General features: G+C 54.3%; 1 protein-coding gene across 1 annotated transcript in view; it reads right to left on the bottom strand.

Moving 5' to 3' along the window:
• Nucleotides 1–3806: 3806 nt before the first annotated feature.
• Nucleotides 3807–18956, bottom strand: part of LOC147717704 (E3 ubiquitin-protein ligase TRIM39-like) — a 267634-nt gene continuing 252484 nt past the window's right edge. Inside the window, exon 8 of the mRNA XM_086924491.1 lies at nucleotides 3807–4521. Within this exon, the coding sequence (XP_086780617.1) occupies nucleotides 3977–4521 (545 nt within the window). The 3' untranslated portion in view covers nucleotides 3807–3976. The remainder of the gene's footprint in view (nucleotides 4522–18956) is intronic.

Below are 18956 nucleotides of genomic sequence, written 5' to 3'. Positions count from 1 at the left end.
TTGTCTTCTCTTTAATCAGGTGCACAGATGCCGTCGTCACGAATTCCTTGGAACTGCGGTGAGTATTCTCCTCAGCAACGCTCTCTCTTTTCTCTGGTAATTCCTCTCCTTCCGTCTACAGTCTTCCCGAAATTCTATCGTGATTCCGGGATGATATTCTTATGCGGTAACTTTAAACTAGAAAATCTCTAAGCCCCTGTCACAAACGCTCCGGTCGCGGTCACAATCCTGGTGAAGTGCTCAGTTCTTCAGCAGCGCGAGCCTCACCTGGATTCCGCTTTGATTACAGCTGACAACTAGACCGCTGCCATCCTCTCGGTATTGGCGGCCATCTTAAGGTGCCATTTCCAAATCGACCCCGTCCATGTGTCTCTCTTGGCTTGAGTAGCGCTATAACCTCCTCTTTTCTGCGCTATTACCCCAATATGGAGTTTTGGAGTCCTGACAGTCATCCCTGAACTTTTTGCCTTCCTCCTGCATTTTGGCTCACCTGGTTTTATAGATTTCATGACTCTGGGCACTTTACCATTGCTGATCAGTGCTAAAGTGCATATGCTCTCCCTATTGTAAATTAATGTATGGATGAATGGTTGGTTTGGTTTACTTGTCAGACCCTAGTCCAGTGCACTGAGTATGCCCAGGGCTTGTAAACCAATTGCTGCTGGTGGGCTTGCAGCGCTGGTTGTGCCACCCACAGAAGCAGCCTCTAAAAGTGTGTCTCAGGTCTGCCTTCCAGAGCCTGTGTGCAGCCTGGTACTGCCATGTTGACTGGGCAAGTGCACCCTCTTGCCTGTCCCTAAACCTTCCCTTTTCTGCATATTAATCACCCCTATGGTAGGCCCAAGGGCAGGGTGCATTGTAGGTAAAAGGTAGGACAAGCTATGATGTGTGTGGCATGTCCTAACAGTGAATTACAGCCATTTGTGGTGTTTTTCACTATTGCAAGGCTACCTGTTCCCCATAGGCCAGAATGGGCAGTTTGATTATTACACCTTATAATCCGAACTGACTCAGGGAACCAGGTAGACATTCAAGTTTAGAATGCCTGAAGTCAGAATGATACAATGCATCTTTTAGTGAAGTTGGTTTTAACATTCTGTGTTTGAAAATACTACTTTTAGAAAGTAGGTATTTTCTTGTCTAACCATCCAAACCTGCCTCTGCTAGGTTGTGTATTCCTTTTCTGGTGTTTCAGTGACAGGGGCTGGGGGATTCCAGGAGACAGGGTGAGTGAGCACAGGGCTGAATAGAGAGATCTGGATGTAGATTGGAGGGAGGAGTTGCACCTGGGACCTGAATAGGGCTGTTCCTTCCCTCCAAAATGCTGGCTCCACCTCCTGTGGTGCATCTGATGTCCCCGGCCTACACTGTGAAAGGAAAGAATGAGTCTTGTCAACAAAGTGCTCCAGGACTGACCAGAACTAGTTTGGACTAGGCAAAGGCCTCTCTGCCTTCATAGAACAAAGGGAAAATGAGTATAAAAGAGGGGACCCAAACATCAAATCTTTAGATCACTTTTGGGCAAGAAGAAGAAGAAACCTTCGCTGAGGAGAGGAACCAGAAGAACTGAGGAAGAGACTATCCCTAAGCTGAGTGTTGTCTGGGGGATTGGCCTGCAGTGGTTGCTTGACTGCCAAAGTAAGGAGAAAGGACTTTGTGCTACTTTCATTCCACTTGTAAAGGATCTCCAAGGGCTTAAGGTAGACCTTGCCTCCTGCTTAAGTCTCAGGGACAACAGACTTCACCAACCAGCTCCAAGAGTTCTTTTGAAGTGTCTGCTGTTATGTTGGGCCTTCGAAGGGACTGCGTGTTGCAAGGAGCCGGAGGCGCGACTCACGAAGAAGAAGCGCGTCGCTGCTGCAGCCACTGTTGTCGCATCACTGAAGAAGGGTGTCGCTGCTGCCTCTTCGACAGAGAAGAATGTCGCCATCCCAGCAGACGCCGTTGCATCATCCAAGAAGCATATCCCCGCCACAGCCGCTGTCGTTGCATCACTAAAGAAAGGTGTCGCCGCTGAGCTGTTGCATTGCATCACCGAAGCGCCTCGCAGCACAGGAGAAGAGTGCCGCCGTGTCATCAGAAGCTCTTGCATCACCGGAGAAGCGTGTCGCAGGGCCTGCCGTGGCTCCGAATTATTGTTGAATTGCCGCACTGCCATCGGGCGTGCACGCATCGTGTCCCATCAAGAAGACGCCATTTTTGTTTCGTAGCACCGGATCTTCATCGCATCACGGCGCTGTTGGTTGCATCGCCATGAAAGCGCAGTAAGAAACCGAGGCATCACCTCCCCATGCGGAGAAGAACCGACGCATCCCCTACGCAGCAGTAGGGACCTAACGCATCCCCGTTCTTGCGTGTAAGGAAGCGACGCATCACCTTCCCTGCAACACTTGCGTTGTATAGCGTTACACATCCAAAGGTACATTGAACCTCAAAGTGTTGCATTTTACATCTAAAGAGAACTAAGCTATTTCTACCATTTTTAAAGTACAGTATTGTGGATTTTTGTCGTTTGTGGTCGTGTTAATTCTATATAGAAATACTTATTTTTATACTACAACTTGTGTGGTGTCCATCTGTAGTGTTGTCACTGGGTTACTGTATGTGTTCACAAATGCTTTACACACTGCCGTTGAGCTAAGCCTGTCTGCTCGTGCCAAGCTACCATGGGGGTGAACAGGGGTTATTTTAGGAGTGTACCCCCTTACCCTGACTAGACGCAAGGGTCCCTATTTGGTCCAAGGTACCTACCTCTGCCAACTTGAGACCCCCAAATCTAACATTAACTCCTTCAGAACTGAGCTAGAGCACTGTGCATGCTCAGAAAGGCCTGTATCTGCTAGAATGCACCCGTTTTAGAATGTAACTGTCAGGTTTTTTCAACTGATGTAAGGAGTTTTGTCTCCCCTCCCACTTTGCTGACCAAGAGATATTTGTCTGCCCATGTTAGTCAATAACTATTCCTGTATATATCTGTACCTCCTCTTTGAGTCTCCATGCTTATTCAGTGGTAAATAGGGTATATAAGACCCTTGGTTTCTGTAATCTATGGACTTCCTCATTCAGTGCCCGAGGGTGTTGTATCGATGTAGTCCCACTCATGAGTGATTCATAAACGTGTTATATGATATTCCAGCTTCCGTGCCAATCTCTATTTTGTGGGTCTGAGGACCCGTGAAATGATAAGGGTGAACACCTGCATTTGGTGAGCCCCTAAAAAGGCTAATTTCCTCAGGTGAAGCAGAGAAAGAAGATGATGCAGAAAAAGAATGTGAAGCAGAGAAAGGAGAAGCTGAAGCAGATAAAGAAGGTGAAGCGGAGAAAGGATAAAGTGCAGCAGGAAAGGGAGAAGGTGAAGCAGAGAAAGAAGGTGAAGCAGAGAAAGGAGAGGGTGATAGTGGAGAGGGAAGAGGAAAGAGGGTGAGGAAGCTGAGGGTGAGGTTGGCATGAGGGAGGCATGAGGCCGAGAGCACGAAGTATGAGTAAGAGAGTGAAAGGGTGGTGCAGTGGAGAAAGCAGAAATGATAAAACGCATAGGTGCAAACACCCAGAAATACAGAGTAAAACGAGTGGGCACAACCCAGACAGTGAGAAGAGAATGCTGCTCCTTAACTACCCTGCATGTCCAGACCCGGCTCTCAGACACCTGGGAGATGCAGGGCAACCTTGTCCTCTTTACGGTGCATCCATGCTTCTTTCTGACCCTCATAGATCCTAAATCCTGGAGCCGGGCCTGACTCTCCTCACCCTCCAGAAATAAAGGAAGAGTGATGGAAAGGAACTGCAAGGGGCCACTGACTGATGAGGAATGTGCTTTATTTACAAGACTTCTAGCTGCTGACAGTAAAATATCATTTATTTTACATAATATCTTTAACATCTCATGATAAATGATGTCATGCAGGGCTGTTTTACCCAGCGTCAGTGACGTTACATGTCATCCCGCACCTCTCTCCTGGCGCTGCTGACAGTCTCTTTACTCCCGACCGGTCACCGGCAGGACCCGCAGCGCCCCCGCATTCCTCCTTCCATTGTTCATACATGGACAGAAGTAGGGCCGCAGGGTGGGGGGGAAGGAGGCCCCGGAGAAGGTGAAGAGAAGAGACCGGTCATCCACATTGTACACCGAGAGCCTGCCCGCCTCATAGTCCAGGAAGAGACCCACAGCCCTGGGGGTCACACGGGGGGCCAGGAGGGTGGGAGGGAAGGTGACAGCTTTGTATTTACCATCTCTGAGTATCACTGTCCAGTATCCACCCTCAGGTGATAGTGTGATCTGCCCCTTCCTGCTCACAGACTCGTCACACACACCCAGGTCCCAGTCCGTCTTGTCCCCCACCTCCACCTCCCAGTAATGCCTCCCGGAGCTCAGCCTCTCTCTTCCCAGGACAATGACGGCAGAATCGAATCTCTGGGGCGTGTCGGGCAGATCCTGGTCTCTGTCTCCGTGCCTCACACTCCTTCCGGCCTCGGACAGGATGAGCTCCCGATGAGCGGTGTCCGGATCCAGGGTCACCGCAGCTGCAAAACAGAGAGAAGCAGAGACCAGAGGTCAGTTCATTTACTGGTTACTTGTGTATCCTGGGGGCAGTGGGGGCTCCCCAGCCTCTAGGGTCTTTGCCTTCAGTTAATAAATCGCCTGACTGGTAATTCTCTCCTGCTGCTGGACTCCCCACTGGGGTCACACTCCTTATGTGACCCTCATATTTCCATTCAGCTGATGTCACTGGCGCGTTGTGTATTCAGAACAGGCCCCTGAGCTACATCTTTGTATTTTAAAATAAAGAGTTTGACAATCCCAGTGTCTGTTTTGTAAATTTCCAAATCATTATTGCAATTCCGCACTAAGGAATCCCACTTGCTAAAAGGAAAAGCGCAGAATTCATAGATTGTGTGGAAACAGTGTTTCAGTGTTTTAAAATACGAAATCCTTATATTGTGCTAGTTAATGTGAATTTCATGAGTGCGGCACCAGCTTCCATTACAAGTATCTCCCCGGTGGGTTACGCCTGCTCGGTCGCTGCATCATCTTCCATAATATGTTCCACCCTCTTGGGTGTCTAATTAATGAGGGAAGTGAACACAGACACATCTCTGGTGAAACCATTAAGTCGATAGAGGAAAACTCTCTTTTATAGGGTGAGGGGGTAGAGAGGGTGGGAGCACTGAAGCCCTGGGGGAGTTGATCCAGCACTCTCCAGATCAGGGTGATTTAAGGCAGTGCTTTGAATGGGCTGATGCTCGCCGGCACTGAGTGCCGCAGTGTTTTCTGTTTCGCGCAATAACACACTCCACGCTGTTACTTGAAGCGTAAAAGGCCATTTATTAGGACAAGGTTGCAATCATTTAGACTTATTAACAGTACATCAATGCATGACATATACGTTTCCATAATCATTTTACACTTATTACAGTACATCAATGCATGAAATATACATTTCCATCCCATACCCACGCATTCTCCATTCTGCCTTTCCAAAACCATCTCACCTGTTTGACTCTTCACCCATTCACTCGATAACCTCCTACCTTTCCCCATTCTCACCTTCACTTGCCCTCCAAGCATCCTCTGTTGACTTTGTCTTTATTGCTAATTGCCTCCCATGCCCCACTATCAGTCACCTGTGTACCGTTTCCCCCCACTCGAGGGGTGAATCTGCCCGTATGCGACTCCCCACCCCTCCAAAGTACCGTACCGCCTCTGCTCTGCAACCTGTCCTAAACTGGCACCCCAGCCCTCAAACCACCCCCGGTCCTTCCCTAAAACCTGCAGGGTGGGTGGGTGGACAAAATTAAAACACCCTCCCGGTGGTGCTCAGGAGTCAGGAAGAGGCCGGATCTTCCTCTCCTAACACCTTATATGCCCTCCCCATCCCACCCCTTCCTTTAGCCCCTGTAGTCCTGCCCTCCACCTTCTCATTCCGTATCGCGCGAAAACCCCGGGGGAAGACTGGTCTGCGACCTTCGCTTCCTCCGGGGTCCGCATCGCGCAATAACTACACTCCACACTGTTACTTGAAGCGTAAAAGGCCATTTATTAGGACAAGGTTGCAATCATTTAGACTTATTAACAGTACATCAATGCATGAAATATACGTTTCCATAATCATTTTAGACTTATTACAGTACATCAATGCATGAAATATACATTTCCATCCCATACCCACACATTCTCCATTCTGCCTTTCCAAAACCATCTCACCTGTTTCACTCTTCACCCATTCACTCAATAACCTCCTTCCTTTCCCCATTCTCACCTTCACTTGCCCTCCAAGGATCCTCTGTTGACTTTGCCTTTATTGCTCATTGCCTCCCATGCCCCACTATCAGTCACCTGTGAACCGTTTTCCCCCCACCCGAGGGGTGGATCTGCCCGTATGTGACTCCCTACCCCTCCAAACTACCGCCAACCAGGGAACCCCCAGAGGGCGGTTATCTGCCCCCCCCCCCCCTGCCCTGCGCACCTTTCGCCTCCTGCCAGCGACATGACAATCCACCACCTCCCCTGCGTCCTGCAGCAAAGCACCACTCTTGTTGCCTACGTGAATCGCGAAAGGTGCCCTTTCCGGAAAGGGCCCACGCGCCCGTCCTTCCCGTGCCGAAAGGCAGCCTCCCTCAGCAGCACCTGGTGACCGACCGTCCACCCAACATGCGTCCCTTGCAAGTCAGGAACGTCCCCGGGACAAACCCCACCATGAAAGTTGTTCGCAATGCAGTGATATTCCATCACTCCCACCTGTGCCTGTGTGTCGGGTAAGCAAACCCCTCATAGGGCCTTCCCCAGCTGGAAAAACAGCACCCCCCACAACGCGGTGAACCACCATCGACCACCTGGACCAATGCCTGAATAGACCAGCCACATGTCGGTCCCAATCCTGTGAACCGAAAAAACTGTCTCCCCCCCCCCCCGTGGCGAACGGCCATCCACCACCTGGCCTGCCTCCACCACCCGTACTCATGTCCAGCAGGACAAGCAACCGCTCCGGACCACTCAATTGTCCATCCAATGTGCCCCCCCTTCTTGAGGTGAACGACCATCCACCCCTTGTGCCACCATCCATTGCCCCTTCGGCAGCCAATGAACTATTCTGACCACCCCTGGCCCATGAAAGGAGCCCCCTCCAAAAGCCGAGTAACATGTAAGTTTATTCCCCCCCCCATATGTAATTGCATCACTTCTGTAAAGAATGAGTAACCTTAGAAGCTCATGAAGACAAAGAAGCATTCAAGAATGTGACGCGAACTTCAGATGCTCATGTGATGCCAATGAAAACAACTTTGTACTTAGGTAAGCATAAAAACCCCCCGACTGTTTCCCTCATGTCATCCTGTATATCTACGTGTGTCGTACATTTGCCCCCCCCTCGCGGTGAACGACCGTCCACCACATGTCCTTGGCTCACAAAACCAACAACCGGCCCGGGTCATTCATTAAGCACCCAAGGCGTCCCCCCACTATTTTCGAGGTGAACGACCATCCACCCCATGCACCTCCATCCTTTGCCTCCCTTGGCAAACAATAGCATCTGTAGACCACTCGCGGTCCATAAAAGGAATTTCGAAGCAAACCAAATCGATCTTTGTTAAGAACCAAAATCCTGCACGGTCATCCACACCTCATCTCTTATCTCCCCATACGTTGGATAATGTACTATGGCTCCCACCACACTTAGTGAGCGACCATTCACCAATCCGTGCCTGCATTCCGTACCCAAAACGGTCTCTGGCCAAATTCCGACCATGCTAGGCGCCCCCCCATGGACGACCATCCACTGCCTGTACCACTACCCCAATGTACGTGAGCAACAATCCACCACCATTCTTGGACCATGACAGGCGGCTCCCTTTGACCAAAGGCCCCCACCATCAAATTCACACCGGACCATCCCCATCACCCAAAGCGTCATGTCTTGGACCTCCAAATCCTCAACCCCCCAAACCGTCTCCCCCCAAGCACAAGCCCTGCGCCCGACCAGGACGCCTCATGTTCCGTTCCTTGGAAACACATCCCCTGCCAAGCACCTCAGGATATTCCAGCCTGACACATCCCAGCAACCTCTCCCCTGCATGTGTCCTCAAAGCAGGGCAACCTTACATCCCCTGCGCCGTACGGCAAACGTAATGCCACCAACCCCTTCCCAATGTCCTTCGCCCCGTCTCCTACCGTTCACCACCCAATCATCGGGGAACCTGCCCCAAAAACCCCCGCTAGCGCACCTCTTGTGTTGATCACCTGCCGGGAGAAAAACCACCCCCCTCCAGGCGACAGCCCTGGCTCCTGTTCTACTTCCCAACCCCCTGGTAGAGAAGAAGAATTAGTCCTGCAAGAAATACATGGTGTTCCCCCAGCCCCCTTATGGCTTATTCAAGTAAAGTAAGGAAGCAGGTATGAAAGTCGCTGCCGGCGTTAAGTAGCGATCAGACCCGGTCAAGACTCCAAGAATCATGTACAAGACATTCGTACAATTCTTACAGTCGAACTTCTATATTCCAGAGATATGCAACCCTACAGGCCGCCAGCCTAAAACACCGCTGCAAAGCAAAAGCCCACACCCCCAGTACCCACATAGCCACAGACACCTCACCGTACACCCGCCGCCCCGTCAGCGCCCCCCCCAGGACCCACCCAGTGACCACAGCCGTCGCGGCCCACCCGCGCATCCAAGAAACCACACACCTCCGCCAGGCAGTCCCGCCAAAGCCCAGCCAGTATACGCACCAGGCCAAAGACCAGGAGAAGTGTCTCCCCCTTTGCTGAAAAACCTCTACTTCACTCTAAACCTCCTCCATTCACGGTCCCGTGCGACCTTCCCACACACGCCCTTGCCCCCGAACAGACCGACACCGATACGCCGCTACACGCGACCCCCAGTGCCCTCCTGTCCGGGCACACTTCCGTCACAACTACCGCCCCCCTGCTGCTCCCCAAAAGCCTAAGCCCCAATTTGTCACTACCAACTGCCCCGTCGCAATCCCACCTAATCTCCCTACAGCACCTTCTAACCCGCAGCTACCTATGAACACACACTCCACCTCCCCGGTGAGCAGTACCAAACCCCAGGTCAAAATGAAAAACAAACTCACATAGACCTCAGCACACAACGGCCCGATACCTCTCCACCGTGTTACTGCTCCCCGCCCCCACCTCCGGGAAACTCCACCATACCGCCAAAACACACCTCCCCCCAAACCTTCCTGCAAAACAGCACCCCCGCCGTACCGGATGCATCACACGCTCATCACCCTACGACGCTCACCCCACGAGAACCCCCGCGCAGCCCCCTTACGACCTGTATAGGCTGACATAGGCTGCACAGTCCCTCCTGCACTCCGTTCATGAGACACCCCCAAACCCCATAACTGCCATGCCACCAAATCCTGAAAACTAAAAATCTCTGAACCTCCGGCATCGCCCTTCACAACCATCCCCCTGCCCGTGCGTGAGCAGACCCCCCCCCCCGACCAGCCCCCCCTTTGCGCATCCGCTAAGTCAAGATGTGAAGCAGTCCTCCACCTACATGGTACACCAAAACCTGGCCTCCACCCCAGGAGCATCTAGCCCCCACCTCTACCTTCTCCACTCCAATCTTGCGCCCACGTGACGCCGCCAGGCCGGCCCGCCTGTCATGGGGAGGGCAGTGTTGTATCTTGCGGAACACTCCCCCGGTATAAACATCCAACTCCGGAGCCCCATCAACCCGAAAACCAATGTCACGCCAGCAAATGACCACATGGGAGCCGACCGGCCATCCCTGTCAACCCCGTTGCTGTAGTATCCACTGTGAAGCTCGCCACCCACACTGGGTCCCATCATTACTCCTTCCAGCAGCAGCACTGTTATCCCCCAGGACGCCCCCACACCTGCAGCGCCCCGCATCAGAAGCGCCATGATCCCCGCATAACTTACCCCTTCTGCAGCCCCAGCCGCAAACGTGTACCTAAAAGTTGCTCCAGCACAACGCCCCTTTGCTCCTGGGCGCTATGCCCATCTCGGCTGTGCCCGCGGATCCTACCGCGGCCACCCTTGACTCCCGCAACCATAAAGAAACCGTCCAGCCACTATTTACCCCCCCCCCCGAAATAACCAAACGGCCCCAGCCCTGCTCGCACCAACTTCCGATCAACCCAACATCCCCACCACACAACACCTACAGAGCCCACAACTCCTTTCACCATCACACCACCGACCCCCAGCACATCTATTACAACAACCATGCCGACTCTCACACCGCACAAACTGAACAGGTCACACCGTACATATTTAAATATTGTCTGGATAAAAACATTGCATTGGACGCTGCGCGAATCCCCCGACGGAGGGCAGGCCGCCGTGGACCCCCCTACTGCTTCGGACCAGCGTTAGGAGGCTGTAGTGCGCCCCGCTGGTGTTACACCTGCTGCCGAGCTGGACCGCCATCCTCAGTTTGCCTCCCCCACCGGGTCGCCAGAACCAGGTCGGCCCAAACACCACCGGGCCTCGTGCCGTCATGGCCGTCCCTCACACGTGTCCCTGATACCCTACGCAGTGCCGCCTACCAAAACCCCAGGGGCCCGGTCCCGCCCCCCCCCCAGGTATCAGCTTGCCCGTGACCAACCCGAAAAGCACAGGCTCCCTGTAGGGATGGGCCTACACCTCCACCACGCTGCAGCAAAAAAAAAAAAAGGGGGGGGATAGTGGGCCAGCGAGACCACAGCCAGCTCCGGGTGACGTCGTCAACATGCGACGCCCCGCCCCACTGCCTGACCCTTGTTGGTAAATGCCCGCCAAAACTAAGGCCCGCCTGTCTGTAGTAAGGAAGGGGTGCCACCGAAAGGCGAGAAGCAGCTACGTCCAAAACCCACCCCATGACAATCTGGGACCGATTCCCGCCCATCCTCCCCCCCCCCCAGGCACCCCACAGCAAGCCCCCCCTCGGGACCGCGGGCAAAGCCAGGACACCCGCCCTCCCCACCCCCGCTGCGGGGCCCCATCAGCCTCGCACCGGCCACGTGCCCCCCCCCCACCCCTCGCGGATACACGCAGCGCACCATGAACCCTGGGAAAGCCTCAGGGAAAGGAAAAAAACCATACCCACGCGGCGCAGGTCCCCGCCCGCTCCCGACAGGGTGTCCCCTCTCTAACAGCCAGCACCGACGTGCACAGCAGCAGCCCCGTCACAGACCAAACCCCGCTGCCGCGACCGGCCGATCCCCACACGCGCTCCACTTACTACTCGGGGAAACCCCCCTCCAGGCCAGGGGCCGCGCCTGCTGGACACGCCCGCCGCGGCCTCTCCACTCCTTATGTGACCCTCATATTTCCATTCAGCTGATGTCACTGGCGCGTTGTGTATTCAGAACAGGCCCCTGAGCTACATCTTTGTATTTTAAAATAAAGAGTTTGACAATCCCAGTGTCTGTTTTGTAAATTTCCAAATCATTATTGCAATTCCGCACTAAGGAATCCCACTTGCTAAAAGGAAAAGCGCAGAATTCATAGATTGTGTGGAAACAGTGTTTCAGTGTTTTAAAATACGAAATCCTTATATTGTGCTAGTTAATGTGAATTTCATGAGTGCGGCACCAGCTTCCATTACAAGTATCTCCCCGGTGGGTTACGCCTGCTCGGTCGCTGCATCATCTTCCATAATATGTTCCACCCTCTTGGGTGTCTAATTAATGAGGGAAGTGAACACAGACACATCTCTGGTGAAACCATTAAGTCGATAGAGGAAAACTCTCTTTTATAGGGTGAGGGGGTAGAGAGGGTGGGAGCACTGAAGCCCTGGGGGAGTTGATCCAGCACTCTCCAGATCAGGGTGATTTAAGGCAGTGCTTTGAATGGGCTGATGCTCGCCGGCACTGAGTGCCGCAGTGTTTTCTGTTTCGCGCAATAACACACTCCACGCTGTTACTTGAAGCGTAAAAGGCCATTTATTAGGACAAGGTTGCAATCATTTAGACTTATTAACAGTACATCAATGCATGACATATACGTTTCCATAATCATTTTACACTTATTACAGTACATCAATGCATGAAATATACATTTCCATCCCATACCCACGCATTCTCCATTCTGCCTTTCCAAAACCATCTCACCTGTTTGACTCTTCACCCATTCACTCGATAACCTCCTACCTTTCCCCATTCTCACCTTCACTTGCCCTCCAAGCATCCTCTGTTGACTTTGTCTTTATTGCTAATTGCCTCCCATGCCCCACTATCAGTCACCTGTGTACCGTTTCCCCCCACTCGAGGGGTGAATCTGCCCGTATGCGACTCCCCACCCCTCCAAAGTACCGTACCGCCTCTGCTCTGCAACCTGTCCTAAACTGGCACCCCAGCCCTCAAACCACCCCCGGTCCTTCCCTAAAACCTGCAGGGTGGGTGGGTGGACAAAATTAAAACACCCTCCCGGTGGTGCTCAGGAGTCAGGAAGAGGCCGGATCTTCCTCTCCTAACACCTTATATGCCCTCCCCATCCCACCCCTTCCTTTAGCCCCTGTAGTCCTGCCCTCCACCTTCTCATTCCGTATCGCGCGAAAACCCCGGGGGAAGACTGGTCTGCGACCTTCGCTTCTCCCGGGGTCCGCATCGCGCAATAACTACACTCCACACTGTTACTTGAAGCGTAAAAGGCCATTTATTAGGACAAGGTTGCAATCATTTAGACTTATTAACAGTACATCAATGCATGAAATATACGTTTCCATAATCATTTTAGACTTATTACAGTACATCAATGCATGAAATATACATTTCCATCCCATACCCACACATTCTCCATTCTGCCTTTCCAAAACCATCTCACCTGTTTCACTCTTCACCCATTCACTCAATAACCTCCTTCCTTTCCCCATTCTCACCTTCACTTGCCCTCCAAGGATCCTCTGTTGACTTTGCCTTTATTGCTCATTGCCTCCCATGCCCCACTATCAGTCACCTGTGAACCGTTTTCCCCCCACCCGAGGGGTGGATCTGCCCGTATGTGACTCCCTACCCCTCCAAACTACCGCCAACCAGGGAACCCCCAGAGGGCGGTTATCTGCCCCCCCCCCCTGCCCTGCGCACCTTTCGCCTCCTGCCAGCGACATGACAATCCACCACCTCCCCTGCGTCCTGCAGCAAAGCACCACTCTTGTTGCCTACGTGAATCGCGAAAGGTGCCCTTTCCGGAAAGGGCCCACGCGCCCGTCCTTCCCGTGCCGAAAGGCAGCCCCCCTCAGCAGCACCTGGTGACCGACCGTCCACCCAACATGCGTCCCTTGCAAGTCAGGAACGTCCCCGGGACAAACCCCACCATGAAAGTTGTTCGCAATGCAGTGATATTCCATCACTCCCACCTGTGCCTGTGTGTCGGGTAAGCAAACCCCTCATAGGGCCTTCCCCAGCTGGAAAAACAGCACCCCCCACAACGCGGTGAACCACCATCGACCACCTGGACCAATGCCTGAATAGACCAGCCACATGTCGGTCCCAATCCTGTGAACCGAAAAAACTGTCTCCCCCCCCCGTGGCGAACGGCCATCCACCACCTGGCCTGCCTCCACCACCCGTACTCATGTCCAGCAGGACAAGCAACCGCTCCGGACCACTCAATTGTCCATCCAATGTGCCCCCCCTTCTTGAGGTGAACGACCATCCACCCCTTGTGCCACCATCCATTGCCCCTTCGGCAGCCAATGAACTATTCTGACCACCCCTGGCCCATGAAAGGAGCCCCCTCCAAAAGCCGAGTAACATGTAAGTTTATTCCCCCCCCCATATGTAATTGCATCACTTCTGTAAAGAATGAGTAACCTTAGAAGCTCATGAAGACAAAGAAGCATTCAAGAATGTGACGCGAACTTCAGATGCTCATGTGATGCCAATGAAAACAACTTTGTACTTAGGTAAGCATAAAAACCCCCCGACTGTTTCCCTCATGTCATCCTGTATATCTACGTGTGTCGTACATTTGCCCCCCCCTCGCGGTGAACGACCGTCCACCACATGTCCTTGGCTCACAAAACCAACAACCGGCCCGGGTCATTCATTAAGCACCCAAGGCGTCCCCCCACTATTTTCGAGGTGAACGACCATCCACCCCATGCACCTCCATCCTTTGCCTCCCTTGGCAAACAATAGCATCTGTAGACCACTCGCGGTCCATAAAAGGAATTTCGAAGCAAACCAAATCGATCTTTGTTAAGAACCAAAATCCTGCACGGTCATCCACACCTCATCTCTTATCTCCCCATACTTTGGATAATGTACTATGGCTCCCACCACACTTAGTGAGCGACCATTCACCAATCCGTGCCTGCATTCCGTACCCAAAACGGTCTCTGGCCAAATTCCGACCATGCTAGGCGCCCCCCCATGGACGACCATCCACTGCCTGTACCACTACCCCAATGTACGTGAGCAACAATCCACCACCATTCTTGGACCATGACAGGCGGCTCCCTTTGACCAAAGGCCCCCCACCATCAAATTCACACCGGACCATCCCCATCACCCAAAGCGTCATGTCTTGGACCTCCAAATCCTCAGCCCCCCAAACCGTCTCCCCCCAAGCACAAGCCCTGCGCCCGACCAGGACGCCTCATGTTCCGTTCCTTGGAAACACATCCCCTGCCAAGCACCTCAGGATATTCCAGCCTGACACATCCCAGCAACCTCTCCCCTGCATGTGTCCTCAAAGCAGGGCAACCTTACATCCCCTGCGCCGTACGGCAAACGTAATGCCACCAACCCCTTCCCAATGTCCTTCGCCTCGTCTCCTACCGTTCACCACCCAATCATCGGGGAACCTGCCCCAAAAACCCCCGCTAGCGCACCTCTTGTGTTGATCACCTGCCGGGAGAAAAACCACCCCCCTCCAGGCGACAGCCCTGGCTCCTGTTCTACTTCCCAACCCCCTGGTAGAGAAGAAGAATTAGTCCTGCAAGAAATACATGGTGTTCCCCCAGCCCCCTTATGGCTTATTCAAGTAAAGTAAGGAAGCAGGTATGAAAGTCGCTGCCGGCGTTAAGTAGCGATCAGACCCGGTCAAGACTCCAAGAATCATGTACAAGACATTCGTACAATTCTTACAGTCGAACTTCTATATTCCAGAGATATGCAACCCTACAGGCCGCCAGCCTAAAACACCGCTGCAAAGCAAAAGCCCACACCCCCAGTACCCACATAGCCACAGACACCTCACCGTACACCCGCCGCCCCGTCAGCGCCCCCCCCAGGACCCACCCAGTGACCACAGCCGTCGCGGCCCACCCGCGCATCCAAGAAACCACACACCTCCGCCAGGCAGTCCCGCCAAAGCCCAGCCAGTATACGCACCAGGCCAAAGACCAGGAGAAGTGTCTCCCCCTTTGCTGAAAAACCTCTACTTCACTCTAAACCTCCTCCATTCACGGTCCCGTGCGACCTTCCCACACACGCCCTTGCCCCCGAACAGACCGACACCGATACGCCGCTACACGCGACCCCCAGTGCCCTCCTGTCCGGGCACACTTCCGTCACAACTACCGCCCCCCTGCTGCTCCCCAAAAGCCTAAGCCCCAATTTGTCACTACCAACTGCCCCGTCGCAATCCCACCTAATCTCCCTACAGCACCTTCTAACCCGCAGCTACCTATGAACACACACTCCACCTCCCCGGTGAGCAGTACCAAACCCCAGGTCAAAATGAAAAACAAACTCACATAGACCTCAGCACACAACGGCCCGATACCTCTCCACCGTGTTACTGCTCCCCGCCCCCACCTCCGGGAAACTCCACCATACCGCCAAAACACACCTCCCCCCAAACCTTCCTGCAAAACAGCACCCCCGCCGTACCGGATGCATCACACGCTCATCACCCTACGACGCTCACCCCACGAGAACCCCCGCGCAGCCCCCTTACGACCTGTATAGGCTGACATAGGCTGCACAGTCCCTCCTGCACTCCGTTCATGAGACACCCCCAAACCCCATAACTGCCATGCCACCAAATCCTGAAAACTAAAAATCTCTGAACCTCCGGCATCGCCCTTCACAACCATCCCCCTGCCCGTGCGTGAGCAGACCCCCCCCCCCGACCAGCCCCCCCTTTGCGCATCCGCTAAGTCAAGATGTGAAGCAGTCCTCCACCTACATGGTACACCAAAACCTGGCCTCCACCCCAGGAGCATCTAGCCCCCACCTCTACCTTCTCCACTCCAATCTTGCGCCCACGTGACGCCGCCAGGCCGGCCCGCCTGTCATGGGGAGGGCAGTGTTGTATCTTGCGGAACACTCCCCCGGTATAAACATCCAACTCCGGAGCCCCATCAACCCGAAAACCAATGTCACGCCAGCAAATGACCACATGGGAGCCGACCGGCCATCCCTGTCAACCCCGTTGCTGTAGTATCCACTGTGAAGCTCGCCACCCACACTGGGTCCCATCATTACTCCTTCCAGCAGCAGCACTGTTATCCCCCAGGACGCCCCCACACCTGCAGCGCCCCGCATCAGAAGCGCCATGATCCCCGCATAACTTACCCCTTCTGCAGCCCCAGCCGCAAACGTGTACCTAAAAGTTGCTCCAGCACAACGCCCCTTTGCTCCTGGGCGCTATGCCCATCTCGGCTGTGCCCGCGGATCCTACCGCGGCCACCCTTGACTCCCGCAACCATAAAGAAACCGTCCAGCCACCATTTACCCCCCCCCCCGAAATAACCAAACGGCCCCAGCCCTGCTCGCACCAACTTCCGATCAACCCAACATCCCCACCACACAACACCTACAGAGCCCACAACTCCTTTCACCATCACACCACCGACCCCCAGCACATCTATTACAACAACCATGCCGACTCTCACACCGCACAAACTGAACAGGTCACACCGTACATATTTAAATATTGTCTGGATAAAAACATTGCATTGGACGCTGCGCGAATCCCCCGACGGAGGGCAGGCCGCCGTGGACCCCCCTACTGCTTCGGACCAGCGTTAGGAGGCTGTAGTGCGCCCCGCTGGTGTTACACCTGCTGCCGAGCTGGACCGCCATCCTCAGTTTGCCTCCCCCACCGGGTCGCCAGAACCAGGTCGGCCCAAACACCACCGGGCCTCGTGCCGTCATGGCCGTCCCTCACACGTGTCCCTGATACCCTACGCAGTGCCGCCTACCAAAACCCCAGGGGCCCGGTCCCGCCCCCCCCCCCCCCCCCCCAGCTATCAGCTTGCCCGTGACCAACCCGAAAAGCACAGGCTCCCTGTAGGGATGGGCCTACACCTCCACCACGCTGCAGCAAAAAAAAAAAAGGGGGGGATAGTGGGCCAGCGAGACCACAGCCAGCTCCGGGTGACGTCGTCAACATGCGACGCCACGCCCCACTGCCTGACCCTTGTTGGTAAATGCCCGCCAAAACTAAGGCCCGCCTGTCTGTAGTAAGGAAGGGGTGCCACCGAAAGGCGAGAAGCAGCTACGTCCAAAACCCACCCCATGACAATCTGGGACCGATTCCCGCCCATCCTCCCCCCCCCCAGGCACCCCACAGCAAGCCCCCCCTCGGGACCGCGGGCAAAGCCAGGACACCCGCCCTCCCCACCCCCGCTGCGGGGCCCCATCAGCCTCGCACCGGCCACGTGCCCCCCCCCCCACCCCTCGCGGATACACGCAGCGCACCATGAACCCTGGGAAAGCCTCAGGGAAAGGAAAAAAACCATACCCACGCGGCGCAGGTCCCCGCCCACTCCCGACAGGGTGTCCCCTCTCTAACAGCCAGCACCGACGTGCACAGCAGCAGCCCCGTCACAGACCAAACCCCGCTGCCGCGACCGGCCGATCCCCACACGCGCTCCACTTACTACTCGGGGAAACCCCCCTCCAGGCCAGGGGCCGTGCCTGCTGGACACGCCCGCCGCGGCCTCTCCACTCGGCCAGTTCGAGCTCCGCATTCTCCTCGGGGCGGAAAACCCCAACCACGCCAAAAGACTCCCCAGGGCATCTCCACGTAGCCGCACAACAAGATGTTAACGCTATCTGGACAGCCGATCGACAAATCGGCCCCCCTTCAAAATACCCTACAGCTCAACCACAAAATTAAAACACCCTCCCGTGGTGCTCAGGTGTCAGGAAGAGACCAGATCTTCCTCTCCTGACACCTTATATGCCCTCCCCCATCCCACCCCTTCCTTTAGCCCCTGTAGTCCCGCCCTCCACCTTGTCCTTCCGTATCGCGCGAAAACCCCGGGGGAAGACTGGTCTGCGACCTTCGCTTGCCCTGGCGGCCGCATTCCGCTTTGAGCACCGGAACTCCTCCTCTGCCGTGGACAGTGCTGGTGCTCTAAGGGGGAAGCCTGACAGGGCAGGCTCATGGCCCTGGGGACTGCAGAAGCAGAGAGGGCTGTGGAAACAGAGACATCCATCAGGATGGAGCGAGTGAAGCCACAAGGAGCCGCTGGTGAATGATTCAGGGGGGCTCGGGTACATTCCCTCTGGGCGGTTTGGGGTTTTGGATGCCCCGTCAGTAATTAAAAGCGCAGGTTCCAATCAGACGTTGGGCAGTCACTCATTCTACAGGTGTGTGATCGGGGGCCTGACCCTGCCACATCATGAGAAGCAGGATGAGGAAATACAATGTATTTACAACTTGACCCAGAGAGTGCACCTCCCGCCAACTGTCTGCGGACAGCAGGGGCAGGGATTGAATCCAGCACTAATCTTGGGGGGTTATTGATTCTCTTCCGGAAGCAGAAGGTGTGACTGCAATGTTTATTAATGATTGTGTCTATTTTATGATCACAGGTAGCGTGCGATGAAAAGGTGAACCACTATTCAAGCACTATGTAAGCCGTAGCCCTGATGCCTTGCACTGATCACCATTCAGACAGGCGATTGTGGGGCAGGCGGGCGGTCCGCCCATCAGCGTGCACACTACAGTCTCTACCTGCCCCAGCGCACCTGTGTCCAAAATGCAGCATTTATCTGGTTAAGGGATATGCACGCTCCACTAACAC

This window comes from Lissotriton vulgaris, chromosome 5 (genome assembly GCF_964263255.1).
Source record: "Lissotriton vulgaris chromosome 5, aLisVul1.2, whole genome shotgun sequence".
Lineage (NCBI taxonomy): Eukaryota > Metazoa > Chordata > Amphibia > Caudata > Salamandridae > Lissotriton > Lissotriton vulgaris.
The sequence above is the reverse complement of the archived record's forward strand: the minus strand, read 5'-3'. Positions and strand labels throughout refer to the sequence as shown.